This window comes from Vespula pensylvanica, chromosome 2 (genome assembly GCF_014466175.1).
Source record: "Vespula pensylvanica isolate Volc-1 chromosome 2, ASM1446617v1, whole genome shotgun sequence".
Taxonomy (NCBI): domain Eukaryota; kingdom Metazoa; phylum Arthropoda; class Insecta; order Hymenoptera; family Vespidae; genus Vespula; species Vespula pensylvanica.
In genome coordinates this window covers 16,253,850-16,268,778 of record NC_057686.1, presented here as the reverse complement: position 1 = coordinate 16,268,778, position 14,929 = coordinate 16,253,850, and the positions used below count along the sequence as shown (strand labels likewise).

At 28.0% G+C, this 14,929-nt stretch overlaps 2 protein-coding genes across 7 annotated transcripts in view; one reads left to right on the top strand and one right to left on the bottom strand.

Annotated features, from left to right (window-relative positions):
• The window catches only part of LOC122626939 (E3 ubiquitin-protein ligase CBL), a 48,646-nt gene that overhangs the window by 29,032 nt on the left and 4,685 nt on the right, over window positions 1-14,929 (top strand). For 3 of the 5 annotated variants that reach the window (XR_006326761.1, XM_043807557.1, XM_043807559.1), the window contains exons 2-5: window positions 9,330-9,476; window positions 9,609-9,881; window positions 10,021-10,243; window positions 10,853-11,017. Coding sequence is in view for 3 of the 5 variants with exons in the window: in XM_043807557.1 (XP_043663492.1) it covers window positions 9,330-9,476; window positions 9,609-9,881; window positions 10,021-10,243; window positions 10,853-11,017 (808 nt within the window). In the remaining 2 variants the exon portion in view is untranslated. Of the gene's footprint in view, window positions 1-9,329; window positions 9,477-9,608; window positions 9,882-10,020; window positions 10,244-10,852; window positions 11,097-14,929 lie in introns of all 5 variants that reach the window. The other 2 variants (XR_006326762.1, XM_043807558.1) reach the window with 2 other exon arrangements.
• On the bottom strand, window positions 2,868-7,489 carry LOC122626941 (probable phospholipid hydroperoxide glutathione peroxidase). Of its 2 annotated transcripts, XM_043807562.1 has the most exons (6): window positions 7,333-7,482; window positions 5,748-5,850; window positions 4,749-4,848; window positions 4,520-4,629; window positions 3,659-3,750; window positions 2,868-3,197 (listed from the first exon to the last, which is right to left on the bottom strand). In XM_043807562.1, the coding sequence occupies exons 2-6, from the start codon at window positions 5,812-5,814 to the stop codon at window positions 2,982-2,984; spliced, it is 585 nt and encodes a 194-aa protein (XP_043663497.1). In that variant the 5' UTR covers window positions 5,815-5,850; window positions 7,333-7,482; the 3' UTR covers window positions 2,868-2,981. The 2 variants fall into 2 exon arrangements, with proteins under 2 accessions (XP_043663497.1, XP_043663496.1); XM_043807561.1 differs by lacking the exon at window positions 5,748-5,850 and having other exon boundaries at window positions 7,333-7,489.

Genomic DNA, 14,929 nt, shown 5'->3' with positions numbered 1-14,929 from the left:
CCTAAGTGTAGGTAGAAATTGGTTCTCTCTCTCTCTCTCTCTCTCTCTCTCTCTCTCTCTCTCTCTCTCTCTCTCTCTTTCTCTGCAACCCCCAATGCCCTTTTCCAACTTCGATCAGTTATCGGTTTTGCCCTTGTAATATGAGTGAGATAGATATATATGTGTGTGTTTGTGTCTGCATGTATTTTACACAAACGTGCGCATACACATGTATGTATGTATGCATATATGTATGTAGTATGTTCAACGATGAGTAGCATCCATACGTCGTCCAATGCCGATGGCTCGTGGAAAAGCTGCATTCTATGAATGGAGTCGAGCGCCGGATCAGTCGACACAAGCAAGGACGACTAATTATAGCGGGTAGTAGTATCTCTCTCGGCTTTGAGTTTTCCTACGTTGACCGTATATGCTCGAATACTCTCTTTGTGTGTCAAATATATAACAATAATAATAGTAATAATAATAATAATAATAATAATAATAATAATAATAATAATAAAAATGAAATAATAGAAACAAAAGGTATTGTATTCCTTTAGACGCGATAATATATATCATTCATAAAGTTTCATCGTGATCATTGAAAAATTCCTATGAATCGGAAATAATAACTATAAGATAAAAAAAAAATAATAATAATAAATTTGATGTCTAATATGATGGCAATATTTTATATAATTGATTTAAGTTTCGTCGAGAGATCATTGAATAATTTATACATATCCAAGGTTTTAATAAAAATAAAGAACATACGAATTAATGTTTCTCTCTTCGATTAAATGCTAGATCATTGATTGAATTTTGTCGGGATTAATCGAATCGAATCTTTTATGAAATAAAGCAAATAAGTTATTATCGTTCCTTCCTGATAATAATTTCATTGATTAAATTTAATTTTGTCGATATTTTGGGAAAAGAAAATCCATACCAATCGAAGACGTGTGAATACGTATAGAAAAAATTTTTTACCTTCTATACGATGATATATAATACATACATCGTTTGAAAATTTCTTTAAGATCATTGAAAGATTCTTAATCTCGGATCGAAGGATTTTTAACATGAAAAAAAAAAAAAAAGAAAGAAAGAAAAGGAGGAAAAAAGAAGTTTCTTTTTTATGTAGATAAAACCATATTGAAAGATGTACCGAGTACATCTTTTATAATACTTTCTCGCGTATATATTTACCGATGAAATGTACGAATAGAAATTTTAAAAGTGGTTTTAGCCTGAAAGCGACGTTCGATTTACTTCGGATAAGATCAAACGATATCTCGTTGTGTGCATTTACGATTTCAATGGAGCCGACGTCTTCGAGCGCCGCAATCGAGGTCGTGTCCTCGAGATAGGAAGTTAATCTTTGATCAAGTAAGTAGATTAGACCGCATCGTATATATCATTTTCCTGACGTATCGATCATTACCTCTATTATAGATCATATTAACACACAATGACGAATTTAATCGAGCTGATGAAAAAAAATGGTTGGATGATGAAAGAAAAAGAAAAGAAAAAATTAATGAAAATCAATTTAAAAAAGAAAAAAAAAAGAAAAGAGAAGAAAAGAAATTTAATTGGACTGATAGAAAAAGTCGTTGCATAAGGAGGGTGAAAAAGGAGGGTGAAAAAGGGAAGAAATTTACGATCAAAAGTAAGAGTTACTAATTACAATGGCGAATACAATTGTGTCGACGAATAAAATCATTGGATAATGGGGGTAGGTGGAAAAGGATAGGAAATAAATAAGTTTACGATTACAAAAGGAAGAGTTACTACTTAATTGGCAACAGCTTTCATTTTGCCAGAAATAGATCATGCTCGTAGGAAGAAACATAAACTTCGTTGAATGGACATAAGAGTTTAGCGCTGATTAAGACTAAAATGAAAGAAAAGGGGAAGAGAGAGAGAGAGAGAGAGAGAAAGAGAAAGAGAGAGCGTGGGAGAAGTTAAGGAAATTATATACACATACATGCATATATATACACATATACTCTTGTACGATCATCGTAAAGGATACATAAGTGAAACGAATTATTCTACTCCCAACGCGTAATTAATTAATGGTGAGTCAGTGTCAAGTACAATACGAGTTTTATAAATATAGGATTTTTCTCTCTCTCTCTCTCTCTCTCTCTTTCTTTCTTTCTCTTTTTTATTTATTATTACTGATAATTTTCCTATTAAAAGGATAATTAAGAATATAAGACAGATTTATTTCACCGATTAGAAACCGACATTTTAACGATACATTTCCTTTTTAAAATCATGTCTGACGAATGTATCGTCTTGTTAAACGTATATATGTGAATGTGTGTGGGTGTTTTTATGGATAATATAGTATAATATTTATTTATTTATATAATTAGGAACATCGATTATATATATATAGTATACAGAAGTGATAACAAAATAATTTATAAACAAGTAATATTCTCTATAAAAAAATATTGTTTGAACAAGTGTACGTGTAATATACTATATAAATATGTATAAAACTTCGTAAAGTGTTTACAAAATTTAACAATTTAATTTGCAAAATAATTTTTTAAGAAGTAATATATATTTAATAATAATATATATATATATATTATTTATCAAAAAACATTGTTCAAGTTAGTATTCGCGTGTACTATAACATATTATATGTATATAAAACGTATCACGAGATGAAAATTAATTTAAAAATTAAATAATAAATTTGCAAGAGAGAAAAAGAGAGAAGAAGAAAAGTGAGTAATAATTATAAATGAGTAACATAATGTGTATGTCACTGAAATAAAAAAGAAACAAAAATACTTTTATAAACAAATGAAGTAATTAATGAATTTATGTGCAAACATCATAAGAAAAAAATTTTGTGTGTGTGTGTGTATAATATAAATTAATCCCGTTTAGCGATCTTATTGGTCTATAAATATATTATTAATGATCGATATGACATCGTAAAGATAAACGTAATGCATGGTTATTATTGGTTATTAAAAATATTTCTCGAGATTTTCCTTCAACTTGTTAGGATTCACGTTAGGACCATGACGTTCGACGACTTGTCCTTCCTTGTTAACGATGAACTTCGTAAAATTCCATTTGATGAAATTACCAAAGATACTACCTTGTTCCTTTTTCAAATATTTCCATAAAGGATGAGTATGATCACCATTTACGTCGATCTTCTCGAATAGATCGAATTTTACCTAAGATGAAACATATAATTACATCAATAAATAATTTTATTTATTAACTATTTATTTTTTTCATCTTTCTTAATGTTGGATTATATATTATAAATATAGTTATTCTATAACTATATTTTATATATATATATAAATATATATATATATTTTTTGTATATCGTATTTAATTAATATGACTATAAAATATTGTATTAAACGTAACTAATGATTGATAAATATGAAACTTCCATAATACAAACGAATAAATTAATTATCTAATAATTAATTTTCCAAAGAAAGAATTAACATAATATGTGTATATTATATATATATATATATATATATATATATATATATATATATATATTATAATATGTTAATTATGTGACTTTGAAGTTACATGTGACATCAGAGAAAATTATGTGTACATAAAATGTTTCTAGTGTCTTAAATTAAATAATTTCAATTGTAAGATCTATTACCTTTTGTTTGTCAGCAAAACTGCAAATGTCATCACTGCTGCCAGGTTCCTGGCCATTAAATTGATTACATGGAAAAGCCAGGATACGTAAACCTAATAAATAATAATAATGATCAAATAATATACTATATTCTTTCATATATATTAGTCTTTCCAATCGTTTATAATTTCTTTGAAACAATTGTGTGTGTATGCTTTCAAAGAGATATAATCTTAAGTGTTTCTCTCTATCTCTTATAATTCAAGAAATTTATCTATCATATCTTCACATACATATATAGCACATACATTTTATTATACATATACATATACATACATACATACATACATACATACATACATACATACATACATCCATACATACATACATACATACATACATATATATATATATATATAGGGTGGACCAAAAGTTTGTAGATGATTTTACAAATTAATTACTCATTTCCAAAACTTTTTAGCCTATCTTTTTCTTTTTTTTTTTTTCTTTTTTTTCTAAAGAGTAATTGTTTTTAAAAACCATCTTAGAACTTCTGACCCATCCTATATTATTAATAATAATAATAATAACACACACACACACACACACACACACATGTGATAAATGTATTTGTGATACAAGAAAAAAAAATTTTAACTCGTCGAAAAAATAACATATTGAAAACATAATATTTGAACTTATTGAAAAGTAACATAAAATACGTATTATATATTCGACTTTAAATGGATCCATTGCTCTCTCTCTCTCTCTCTCTCTCTCTCTCTCTCTCTCTCTCTCTCTCTCTCTCTCTCTCTCTTTCTCTATCTTTTTCTGTCGGATCTCGTTTAAATTGATTTATGTTCGAAACTTTTGCTCACTGACCTTTGGATTCATTGTACTCATCATGGAGTTCATTCAGTTCCTTGTAGTTCGTCGCAGTGAGTCCACATTTCGAGGCAACGTTTACGATCAGGCATACGTGATCCTTGTATCTAGTTGTGTGGATGAGATTTAAGAAGAAAAAAAAAAAGAAAAGAAAGAAAGAAAAAATAGAAAACAAAAAAAAATATGACTTTATTCGTAAGAAAAAAAGAAGAAGTGGAATACTCACTTCGACAAAGGAACTTCTTCGCCTTTAATAGAATTAGCCGTGAAATCGTAAATCGATTTGGCCGATTTATAATCCTGATTTCCACTCATCGTTTCAACAGCTAAAAATGGAAACAAAGTGAATAATCTGATCGAAAGCTAGAGAAAAAGAAAAAAAAATGGAAAGAAAAGAGAAAAATGGAAAGAAACGTCGAATCTTTCGATAAAAATATTTTGCAGTGAAAATACGAAAAAAAAAAAAAAGAAAAGAAAGAAAGACAGAAGGTAATCGTTAAATCAACGTTATTATCAAACTTCTTTTTATTTAGTAAAATATATTTGTCTAAGCGATATCAAAAGGCAAAAAGATTAATAAAAATGGGGACATGTGTTGTTTCGGTTTTAAATCGGAATAAACATACGTTCACACGTTGTTGTTAACGCACGTCAAGCTACGTCATCTTGCCTCTTTTACATCGAACAAATATAACACACACACACACACATACGCACATATACATACACTCACTGACAAATATATACACGATTTATTTTCTACATTTTTCTTCGTCTTTTTCCACGAATTCGTAGCATTCGTTATTTTATCTCTTGGTAGTCGGGGTGGGTGAGAATATAGGGAAGGGTAAGAGAGGGGATGTGTATATAAGTAAAACCGAGAAAAGAGGAGTATAGTATAATCGTGTTCACGGAATATTCGCAAATATTTCATTTATCAAATCGAATTAAAGGAAAACTTTTTACGGATTTCCTTTTCTTCGATCTTTCGATTATTATTTTCTCGTGAGCTCGATTATGTTTTTCTTTCACTTCTTCTTGTTTTTTTTTTCCCCGTATACTCCAAAGGAAAAAAAAAATTTGGAAATTGTTTTCGATACTATCTACACGAAGTCTATCGTTTTCAAAAGGGTTCAAGTCCATTCAAATTGTATTTATATAGATACTCGTGTATATGTACTTTTCTTTTCGTTCATTAAAAAATACATTCATTGAATTTACGTGCCTGTTATAGATCGAACGAGAAGTGGGAACGCCCTTGGTAGCAATGCGAGTTTTTTTATCGCGTGCATTTTCCATTCATAAGTGTTTAACTTGTAACGGTGTTCCTGAAATTTGTAGTGCAAATTTTCAACGATGTGCATCAAACACGAATACTTTTTTGTTTTCTTTTCTTTCTTTTATTTTTCAATTTTCGATCAAATATCTAATTAGGTTCATTAAAAAGATAACGAAAGACACAATATTTTAATTTTTTAAAAAATAATATATATTGTCGTTCATTTAATTTGTCGAATCATATTTTTCACGTACATTAATTTGCAATTATTATTATTATTATTATTATTATTATTATTATCATTATTATTATTGTTATTATTAGTAAAATGGTCATGAAACGATAAAAGGAACAAAATAATCATCGAAAGTATTGATCGTCTAGTTTCATAAAATTTTATTGATATTTAATACCACCCCCTTTCCCCCCATTTTTTTTTAAAAGACACTTCTCCAGAAGAGACGCTGACTCATTGGAGGCACGTCGTCATTCATACAACAGGATCTTCACATCCGCCTTTTTCAAATATCGATGTAAGCCGATAAGAAAAGATACTCTCGAAGAGATAACGTGCATCGCGTCACCGATATTCCATTGTTAATCACTATAATTCAGATTGTTCAAATATATATATATATATATATATACATATTGCTAATTATATATAGCATATATATATATATATACATTTTTATACATACGACTTTAAATCACACTATACGATCGTTAAGAAACGAATAAATATGCTTCCGTATCATCGTCTCGAAAAATTGGATTATCTCACGGTTAATAAATTATTTTTAACAAAAGGTTAAGTAAAACATATGTATGTGATATACATGCATGTTCCTCTAGTTGTCTCTTTTCAGATTCGACATTAACCTCATTCCCTTTTTGGAAACCCTTTGAATTTATTCAAAAGAAAAGTCCGAATTCAAAGAAAAGCTCGACGTTTGACGAAGCTTTTCCATTAGTCTCTCTTTATATATGCACATATATATGTATATATACATCACATATGCATATATGTATACGTATTGCATACGTAACGGATGCATTTTTGAATATCATTGTCGTATTTTTTCATATTATCATTATTCAATTATTCATATTATGAGAAAATACTCGTTTACGAACTAGTCTCAAACGCAATAGTTTGGACGATTATTCGTAAGAAAATAATAATAATAAGTAAAAGAAAAGATGATAAAAAAAATGAAAAAATCATAGTAGGAAGTCAATAGTAAATGCAATGAAATGATCGAATGATGATCGAATAGGATGCATATTGGGAAACATTTTTCTACCATCGGTATTGGGAACTGTTATCGACCGCGTTGGGAAAAAAAAACACGTCGCGCCATCTAACAAACCAATGAGAAAACTAAAATAGCCTTCGGTGACTACGTTGTAGCCGGTTGCCCTTAGCCTATTTTCACGTATTCTCTTTTTCATAATTATTTACGATAATTTATATTATCGTTAACGTAACAAATCATCTTTCTTCTTATTGTGGATTTATTAATCTTACCGAAAAAATATCGGTGAGAGAAGAAAACAGTGATCAGAGATAGCACAACACTTTCACGAAGAATAAAACCACGCAACATCGATTCTCTTCTTACACTGACGAACCGATGCGCAACTTTCGTCTAATAACTGCGGACATGTTGGAGGGGAAGGTAGGGGAATCCGTTAAAACGAATGCGCGCGACGATTGTTTTTCTCACGGACAGTAACGTAATCACTGTTATTAAAAATTGTTATTTTAAGAAATTTATAAAATATATCGACGATTTTTCTTTCTTTTCTATTTAGTGACATTCGAAATTCAAGAAATAATTAACCTCATTCGACATATACCATTATCTTCCAAACGACTTGTAATTAAATATCGGTAATTTATATCAAATTTTTTTTAATTATTCATAGTAAACAAACAAAAATGTTTTAGATCCATAAAAGTGCACAGAACGATCAAATAAATAAATAAATAAAAGTTTCGAAAAGATGAAATATGTTGAATCGACGATCGATTGTTTTTTTTTTTCTTTTTTTTTTTTTTTTTAATTATTTGTCGTTTATCTGGATTACTTTTTGATCACGTATATTTTAATATTCATTTGAAGTAGATTTTTATTTTATTTTATTTTATTTTATTTTTTTTCCTAAATAGAAGGTATGTCTTTTTATTATATCGCATATATCCGTTATAACAATCGAAGTAAAGTTATATAATTTCTTTTTAAACAATAAAAATTTCGATAACGACAGTTTTTATCGAACAGAAAAATATATTTTTGTGCTCGTATGTTTCGTAGTATATGAGTATAAGAAAGTATACTCTTATGCGATTATATAATATACGATAGTTGGAGAAAGAGCAAAAGCTAAGTGTACTCTTAAATTTTTCATTTGATTCACGAAATAATAGACACAATCGAGGACACGTGTGACAAGCCGATGACATTTGTTCAACGTGACAAAGCAATTTTCTTCGGAATAACTAAACGTCTATGAACGTTTCCTTAGACGAATCGTCGAATCGATAAAAATGATTCATAGAAAATTATTTTCGTCCTAGGATCGTTAAAATATTTTTTATTCATTATTGCACCCGTTATATCTGTTTATTATTTCTTTTCTTTCTCTTCCTTTTTTTTTTTGCATAAACATAAAAGAAAAGTCATCAAAAAAAAATTTTGATAATTCGAATGTTTTTGGTTATGAAATATTTATTAAAAGTAAAATTTTGAGGTTAGATTAGATAACGGATAACACTTCGTTCAATTACATTTTATTCTACAGTACGTTTCGATCGAAACTTTAAATATATACTATTATAGACACCAACTGATGTAAAGCATGAGAAAATAAAACGTAGAAACATATTGCGAACCTTGGTTCTCGTATTACGCATCAAGGATGCTCAAGTTATGAAACAATGTCTTATTAAGTCTCTAAGAATATGACATGAATTAAAATGCATTATGTTATGGTCCATCGTTGCTTTAAATCTCTAACGAATTACTTCATTTCTTATATGGATTTTTATATTTTGAAAATACTTATCCTTTTTGTATTGAAAATTTTCAGTTTCGAAATATTATTAATGTAGGGTATCGGAATATCTTAATACGATCCTGCCATATTGAAAATATTTTTTCCGTTAAAAATGGATTTTACTTGGAAGATGGAGGGTGGGTAGCGATGGCAAGAAATTTTTTTTTTTTTTTTATGTATACAGGACAACACTTAAATGAATGTAAAAATCAATTATTCTTTCTCGTACTTTTTCAAAAGACTTTTTGTAATTTTACAAGCTAAGCTCGTAATTTTATAATCGGAAAAATAAAAAAAAATATATAACCTAAAAAAATCTCGAAAAAGAATAATCGATTTTTAAAAATCAGCTAGAAACTTTTGCTATAGAAAGAAAATTATGAATTATTTAATTACGAAAATTTTGTAAAAACAAAATGGAAAAAGACAAAAAAAAAACTTTAAAAATGTATTTTATTTTTACAGTACTTTGGTTCCATGGAAAGTATTTAGACACGAATTAAATCAGGTACACCCGATAAGTTCTGGATTACAAGCAATGGCATTGAAATCGACGATAGATCTTACGTGCAACGACTATATCTCCAATTTCGAATTTGATGTATTTACGAGGTAAATTAAAAATGCATATTTATATTGGAAAATATTTATTGCTTCAATTTTAATAAAATGTATGTATTTTTTTGTTTTTTCTCCCTCTCTCTATCTATCTCTCTCTCTCTTTCTCTGCCGTCTAATGAAAAGATTATTTCAACCATGGTCGACGCTTCTACGCAATTGGAAAATCTTAGCTGTGGCACATCCCGGTTACGTTGCCTTTCTCACGTACGATGAAGTAAAGGCACGTTTACAAAAATATTGTATCACCAAACCTGGAAGTTACGTATTTCGATTAAGTTGCACGAGATTAGGTCAATGGGCGATTGGATATGTTACGTCAGATGGAGATATACTTCAAACTATACCACACAATAAGAGTCTTTGTCAAGCACTTTTAGATGGTTATCGGGAAGGCTTGTAAGTAATGACGAATGATGGAATCACTTAAAATGTCAAAAACAATGATAATAATAAATAATAAATAATAAAAAAAAATGACATGAAAATTTTCTTAAAAGAAATAATTAACTTATATAAATGAAAAATGTTCTTTCAGTTATTTATATCCTGACGGGCGTAATATAAATCCAGATTTAACATGGGCTGTACAACCAACACCCGAAGAACACATAAAAGTGACTGCAGAACAATATGAACTTTATTGTGAAATGGGTAGCACATTCCAATTGTGTAAGATTTGTGCGGAGCATGATAAGGATGTTAGGATAGAACCTTGTGGACATCTACTTTGTACTCCGTGTCTTACAGCTTGGCAGGTAGCAGTATTTTATATTTCATTGTATCTCTTACATGTGAAAATAAAATATAATGTTAAATGTTGCTTCAGTAACAATATTGTCAAACTATAGTTTAGAAAGTTCGTGCCAATCTTTAATGAAACATAAAATTGAAATGAATCTACGTTTAAAAAAAAATATACATACGTATATGTATCTATAAAATCTTGACCTACAAATATCTTCAATTATGATTCAATATACGTTCAAAGAGAATACATTTTTAGTATACTTATATTAGATAAGCTAAATGTTTCTAGATGATCTTAAAAATCGATTACTCTTTTCAAGCAAATTTTTTAATCTAATTAATTTTACAAACGCAGCTTGAATTTTTACAATTTGAAAAAAGCGTAAACGATTTTTAAGATTATTTAGGAGCTTTTGATCTATCTAGGAACATTTGACTCAGTCATATATATATATATATATATATATATATATATATATATATATATATTTACGTCGCATATATAGAGCACAATCACGAATCTTTCGAACAATGCACGAATAAGCGATAAAACAATTATTGATATAAACATAAATATGAAGAATATATCGTTATTATAAATTTCTTGATGAACCCTACAGGATTCGGAAGGGCAAGGTTGCCCATTCTGTCGAGCAGAGATCAAGGGTACCGAACAAATCGTAGTGGATCCATTTGATCCTCGAAGAACACATCGACCTGGAGTACATTCAGCGTCAGCTAACAATGCATCAACCCCCACGCGGGATCTCGACCCCGACACCGAGGTATCCGACTAGGAGTAGCACCTACCACCCCCTCCTTATTAAATGTGCTCTGTGTATAACAAATCTCCCAAAACACACAGTAAGCCTTACTTTCAAGGATATGCCTGACAATATATATATATATACATATATATATAAAATGCATTTCATGATCTCGAGTATAAGTAGATCTCTCATGTTTCATCGGATTTTGATCGATTATGAGAAGATATATATACGTTATCTCGAAAGTAATTAAGGCAAAGTAAAAAATCTAAGGAACCTCGACCAATTGTTGTATCGAATGCAAAAAAAAAAAAGAAAGAAAGAAAACGTTAACAAAAATGAAAAAATAAGGGGACCAATTTTACTACAATCTTGATCAAAGTTACTCGCGCGACTTTTTTTTTGTTTTACAAATATTCTTAATCAATTTCCAAAGTGATCGAAGGGGGATTCATTTATTTGATATAAGAAAAAAAAAAATAGTTCTGTAAGGAACATTTGAGCCTATGATTATGAAAGTGATTTAATAAATTATTTGAGACATCAAAAGACATATCTTGTACAATGCGTTGTTCTTAAAATTTCTAAATTACATAGAAGAATAATTAATCATTAAGAATAAATATGTACATACTTTTTCTCTTGATCATTACAAACCGATTATAAAAGTGATTTAAATGATTTGTGATATTAAAAGTAATATTTTATATTTACAAAACGCGTTATTATGAAAATGAAAATTTTTAAAATTACTTTAAAGAGAGAATTATATTTTATCAAAAATAGACATACATATGTATGCTTATTTTTTCTGTATTTGTTATTATAGAAAAATTAGATTCAAATAATTCAAAATCAAATGTCTCTGAAAATATCTGAAAAGCCGAAAAAATATATATGAGTTACAATTGGATCACTTCCGTAATCATCGACTTGTTTATCATCTCGAAAGATTACTTTGGGAATTTCTTTTTTTTTTTTTCTTTTTTCTTTTATATCGATCATCGAGCACATCGAATGCAATTTAGCATTTTGTTTGCAGTGCGTCGTTTCTGACCTGATTTTTTTTTTTCCTTTTTTATTTTTTTTCTACTAACAATTACGTTCGAACATACTTGTACCTCTATCAAAATTTGCCAAAAGAAAATGTCCCAGATTTGTTCTCGAATCTCCCTGGACAACCCCGAAGGTAGGTTCGCTTTTGTTTGCATTTCATTAGGAAGCTGTAACGTTCAAGGCTTATTATATCAATCCACCTGTTCTCGTTTCATTGCCACATCGCTCGTGAAGACTCGAGAAAAAAATGAAAAAAGTACAACAACAATAATAAAATTTTTTATTTATTAGCATTCAATTTTTTTTTTCTTTTTCTTTTTTTTCATTTTTCAAATTTAATAACGACAAAAACTTTTTTCATTTCTTTCTCCTGTCATCTTTCGTCATTAAAAGGCAATCACTTATCATTTAATGTGAAGGATGGTTAACTATTCTCTATCAAGAGTTTGCCAATCGATTTCGAAAAAAAAAGCAAAGCAAAAGAAATTATATATTATAATTAAGCTTTCTGAGACGTGTAATTCGTTACATATACAATTTTTACGATCAACTAATATTTATCATCTCAATGAACTTTCGACAGAAGGGGATCGATCCGTTTAAAGAACAAAAGAATATATATATATATAGATATAATAATAATAATAATAATAATAATAATAATAATAATAATAATAATAATAATAAATAATAATAATATTTCGAAAAGAAAAAGATAGAGAGAGAGAAAGAGAGAGAAAGGCCTTTGGGTCACACTAATAATTTAACTTATTTTATCATATTTTTAATAATAATATTCTCTCTTAAAAAATAAATAGAACGTACATATATATATATAAATATATATATATATATGTATATATGTATGTATGTATAACAAATGAATCAATCACGATAAATGCGATTATACCTATCACAGTATTCTGTATGGTTAAGGATCGAGCTTTAAACCGATTGTTCGTGAAATTATACGAACTTAAAAACATAGTATATATACAGGATGTCTCAAATTAACTCGAACATCTCAATTATTTCCGCTGTTATTGAAAGTAAGAAAAATATGAGTATGAGAAAAGTTTATATGGTTTCAAGGCGTGCATCTGCTGATGAGAAAAAATATTCAAGATCATTTTGAGGGTCATTGATTTTTTTTCTTTAACATCTGTTTTTTTTACAATATGATGTTATAGCTAACTGAGTGCTAAATATAATAATTCATTAATATAATGTTTCATTAAGTGATCAACTTTTGTGAATTATTTTTTTTTTTCTTTTTTTTTTTTTTTCTTTTTCTTTTTCTTTAAAATTATGTGAAGGCCATAGTACGATGAGTCGTCTTGCAGTTGATCACAACCTAACGTTGTAAGAAACAGATGTTAATTTACAAAAGAAATTAGCACTGATTATGAATATTGTAATAGTATTCAAAAATGGGCCTGGATTTTTTTTTTTTTTTTTTCTTTTTTCTTTTTTATCATCGTCGGATTCACATCCCTGAAATCTTATATTAACTCTTTTGACAGTTTTCTTTTTTCTTTTTCTTATTTTCGATGATAACATAAATAATTTAGATGTTTAACTTAACTGAGACACACTGTATATGTATGTATATATATATATATATATATATATATATATATATTTACTATAGATGTAGAGAGAAAATATATACATATATATATGTATATATACACATATATATATGTATACTGATCGATGAAAAATAAAAAAGAAAAACAAATAAAAAGGAAAAAAAAAAAAACATAAAATCCATCAAAACCGGCAATAAAATAATTGCTAATTAGCTAAATATGTCAACAACTGTGTGCGTCTTTGTGTAATCTATTAGAACCTATTATATACATATACACATATATACCTGTTGGCGATAGAAAGAATGTGTAATGATCGTCTTATTAGCGATAGATATCTTTGACAGCGAATAATTTTTATCCTCTTTACTTTTAAATATTTATTATTTATTTTGCAAAAGAATATATCAGAAGATTTTTATACCGGTGATCATAGCAGCACATATATATATACATACACACATACACACACACACATATATATATAATGTCACAATTTTAAAGATAACTAATTTCTTTTTAATTAAATAATTGTTTACATTAAAAAAAAAAAAATTCAATTTGCAACAGAAAAGATAATGACCTAACAATGACTATTATTATCGAAATAATTGCAAATGGATCAGAATTTTAAAGATATGTAATATTTTTTTTTTTTTTTAATTAAATGATTGTTTACATTAAAAAAAAAAAAAAAAGAAAGAAAGAAAAGTTAAATCGCAGTAGAAAAAACAACGATTTAAATCGATGTTTTTAATAGTACAAGACAATAATATAACTTTCATACGTGTTACCTAATGTGTCAACGCCTAGCCATTAGTATTATTTGTACAATTGACATGAGCTGTTAGGCTCCTAATTTTATCGTGTGTGTTAAACCTGCGGCCGTGTTTTTATTATTTTTCTTTATTTTTTTATTTTTTTATTTTTTCACAATCTTTTTTCTTCTTTTTTTTTTTTCCACGATGAAATCCACTATGAAACAATATTTTAGTATACATATTCTTCTACTTCGTCTATTCTATTTCTATCCAATTGTAAAATATTAGGGATTCTGAAAAAAAAAAGAAACAAATAACTTTTCTCTCTTCTTCTTCTTCTTCTTCTTCTTCTTTTTTTTATCTTAAATAAAATAATTTTATCACGATAAACCAAAGAGAGTGTAACTTTTAGGACACATACACACATACATACATATATATATATATATGTATGTATGTATGTATGTATGTATATACAAGATGTCCCAAAAAATTTTACTTACTCACACTTCAGGAGC

What these genes read in the sequence shown, in the direction of transcription:
- LOC122626941 (XM_043807561.1), bottom strand. Translation starts at nt 7,411, where the DNA reads ATGTTGCGTGGTTTTATTCTTCGTGAAAGTGTTGTGCTATCTCTGATC. An exon ending in TGAGTACAATGAATCCAAAG is followed by an intron (nt 3,751 to 4,519) that starts GTCAGTGAGCAA and finishes ATTATTTATTAG; the next exon opens with GTTTACGTATCCTGGCTTTT. An exon ending in GTTTTGCTGACAAACAAAAG is followed by an intron (nt 3,198 to 3,658) that starts GTAATAGATCTT and finishes GTTTCATCTTAG; the next exon opens with GTAAAATTCGATCTATTCGA.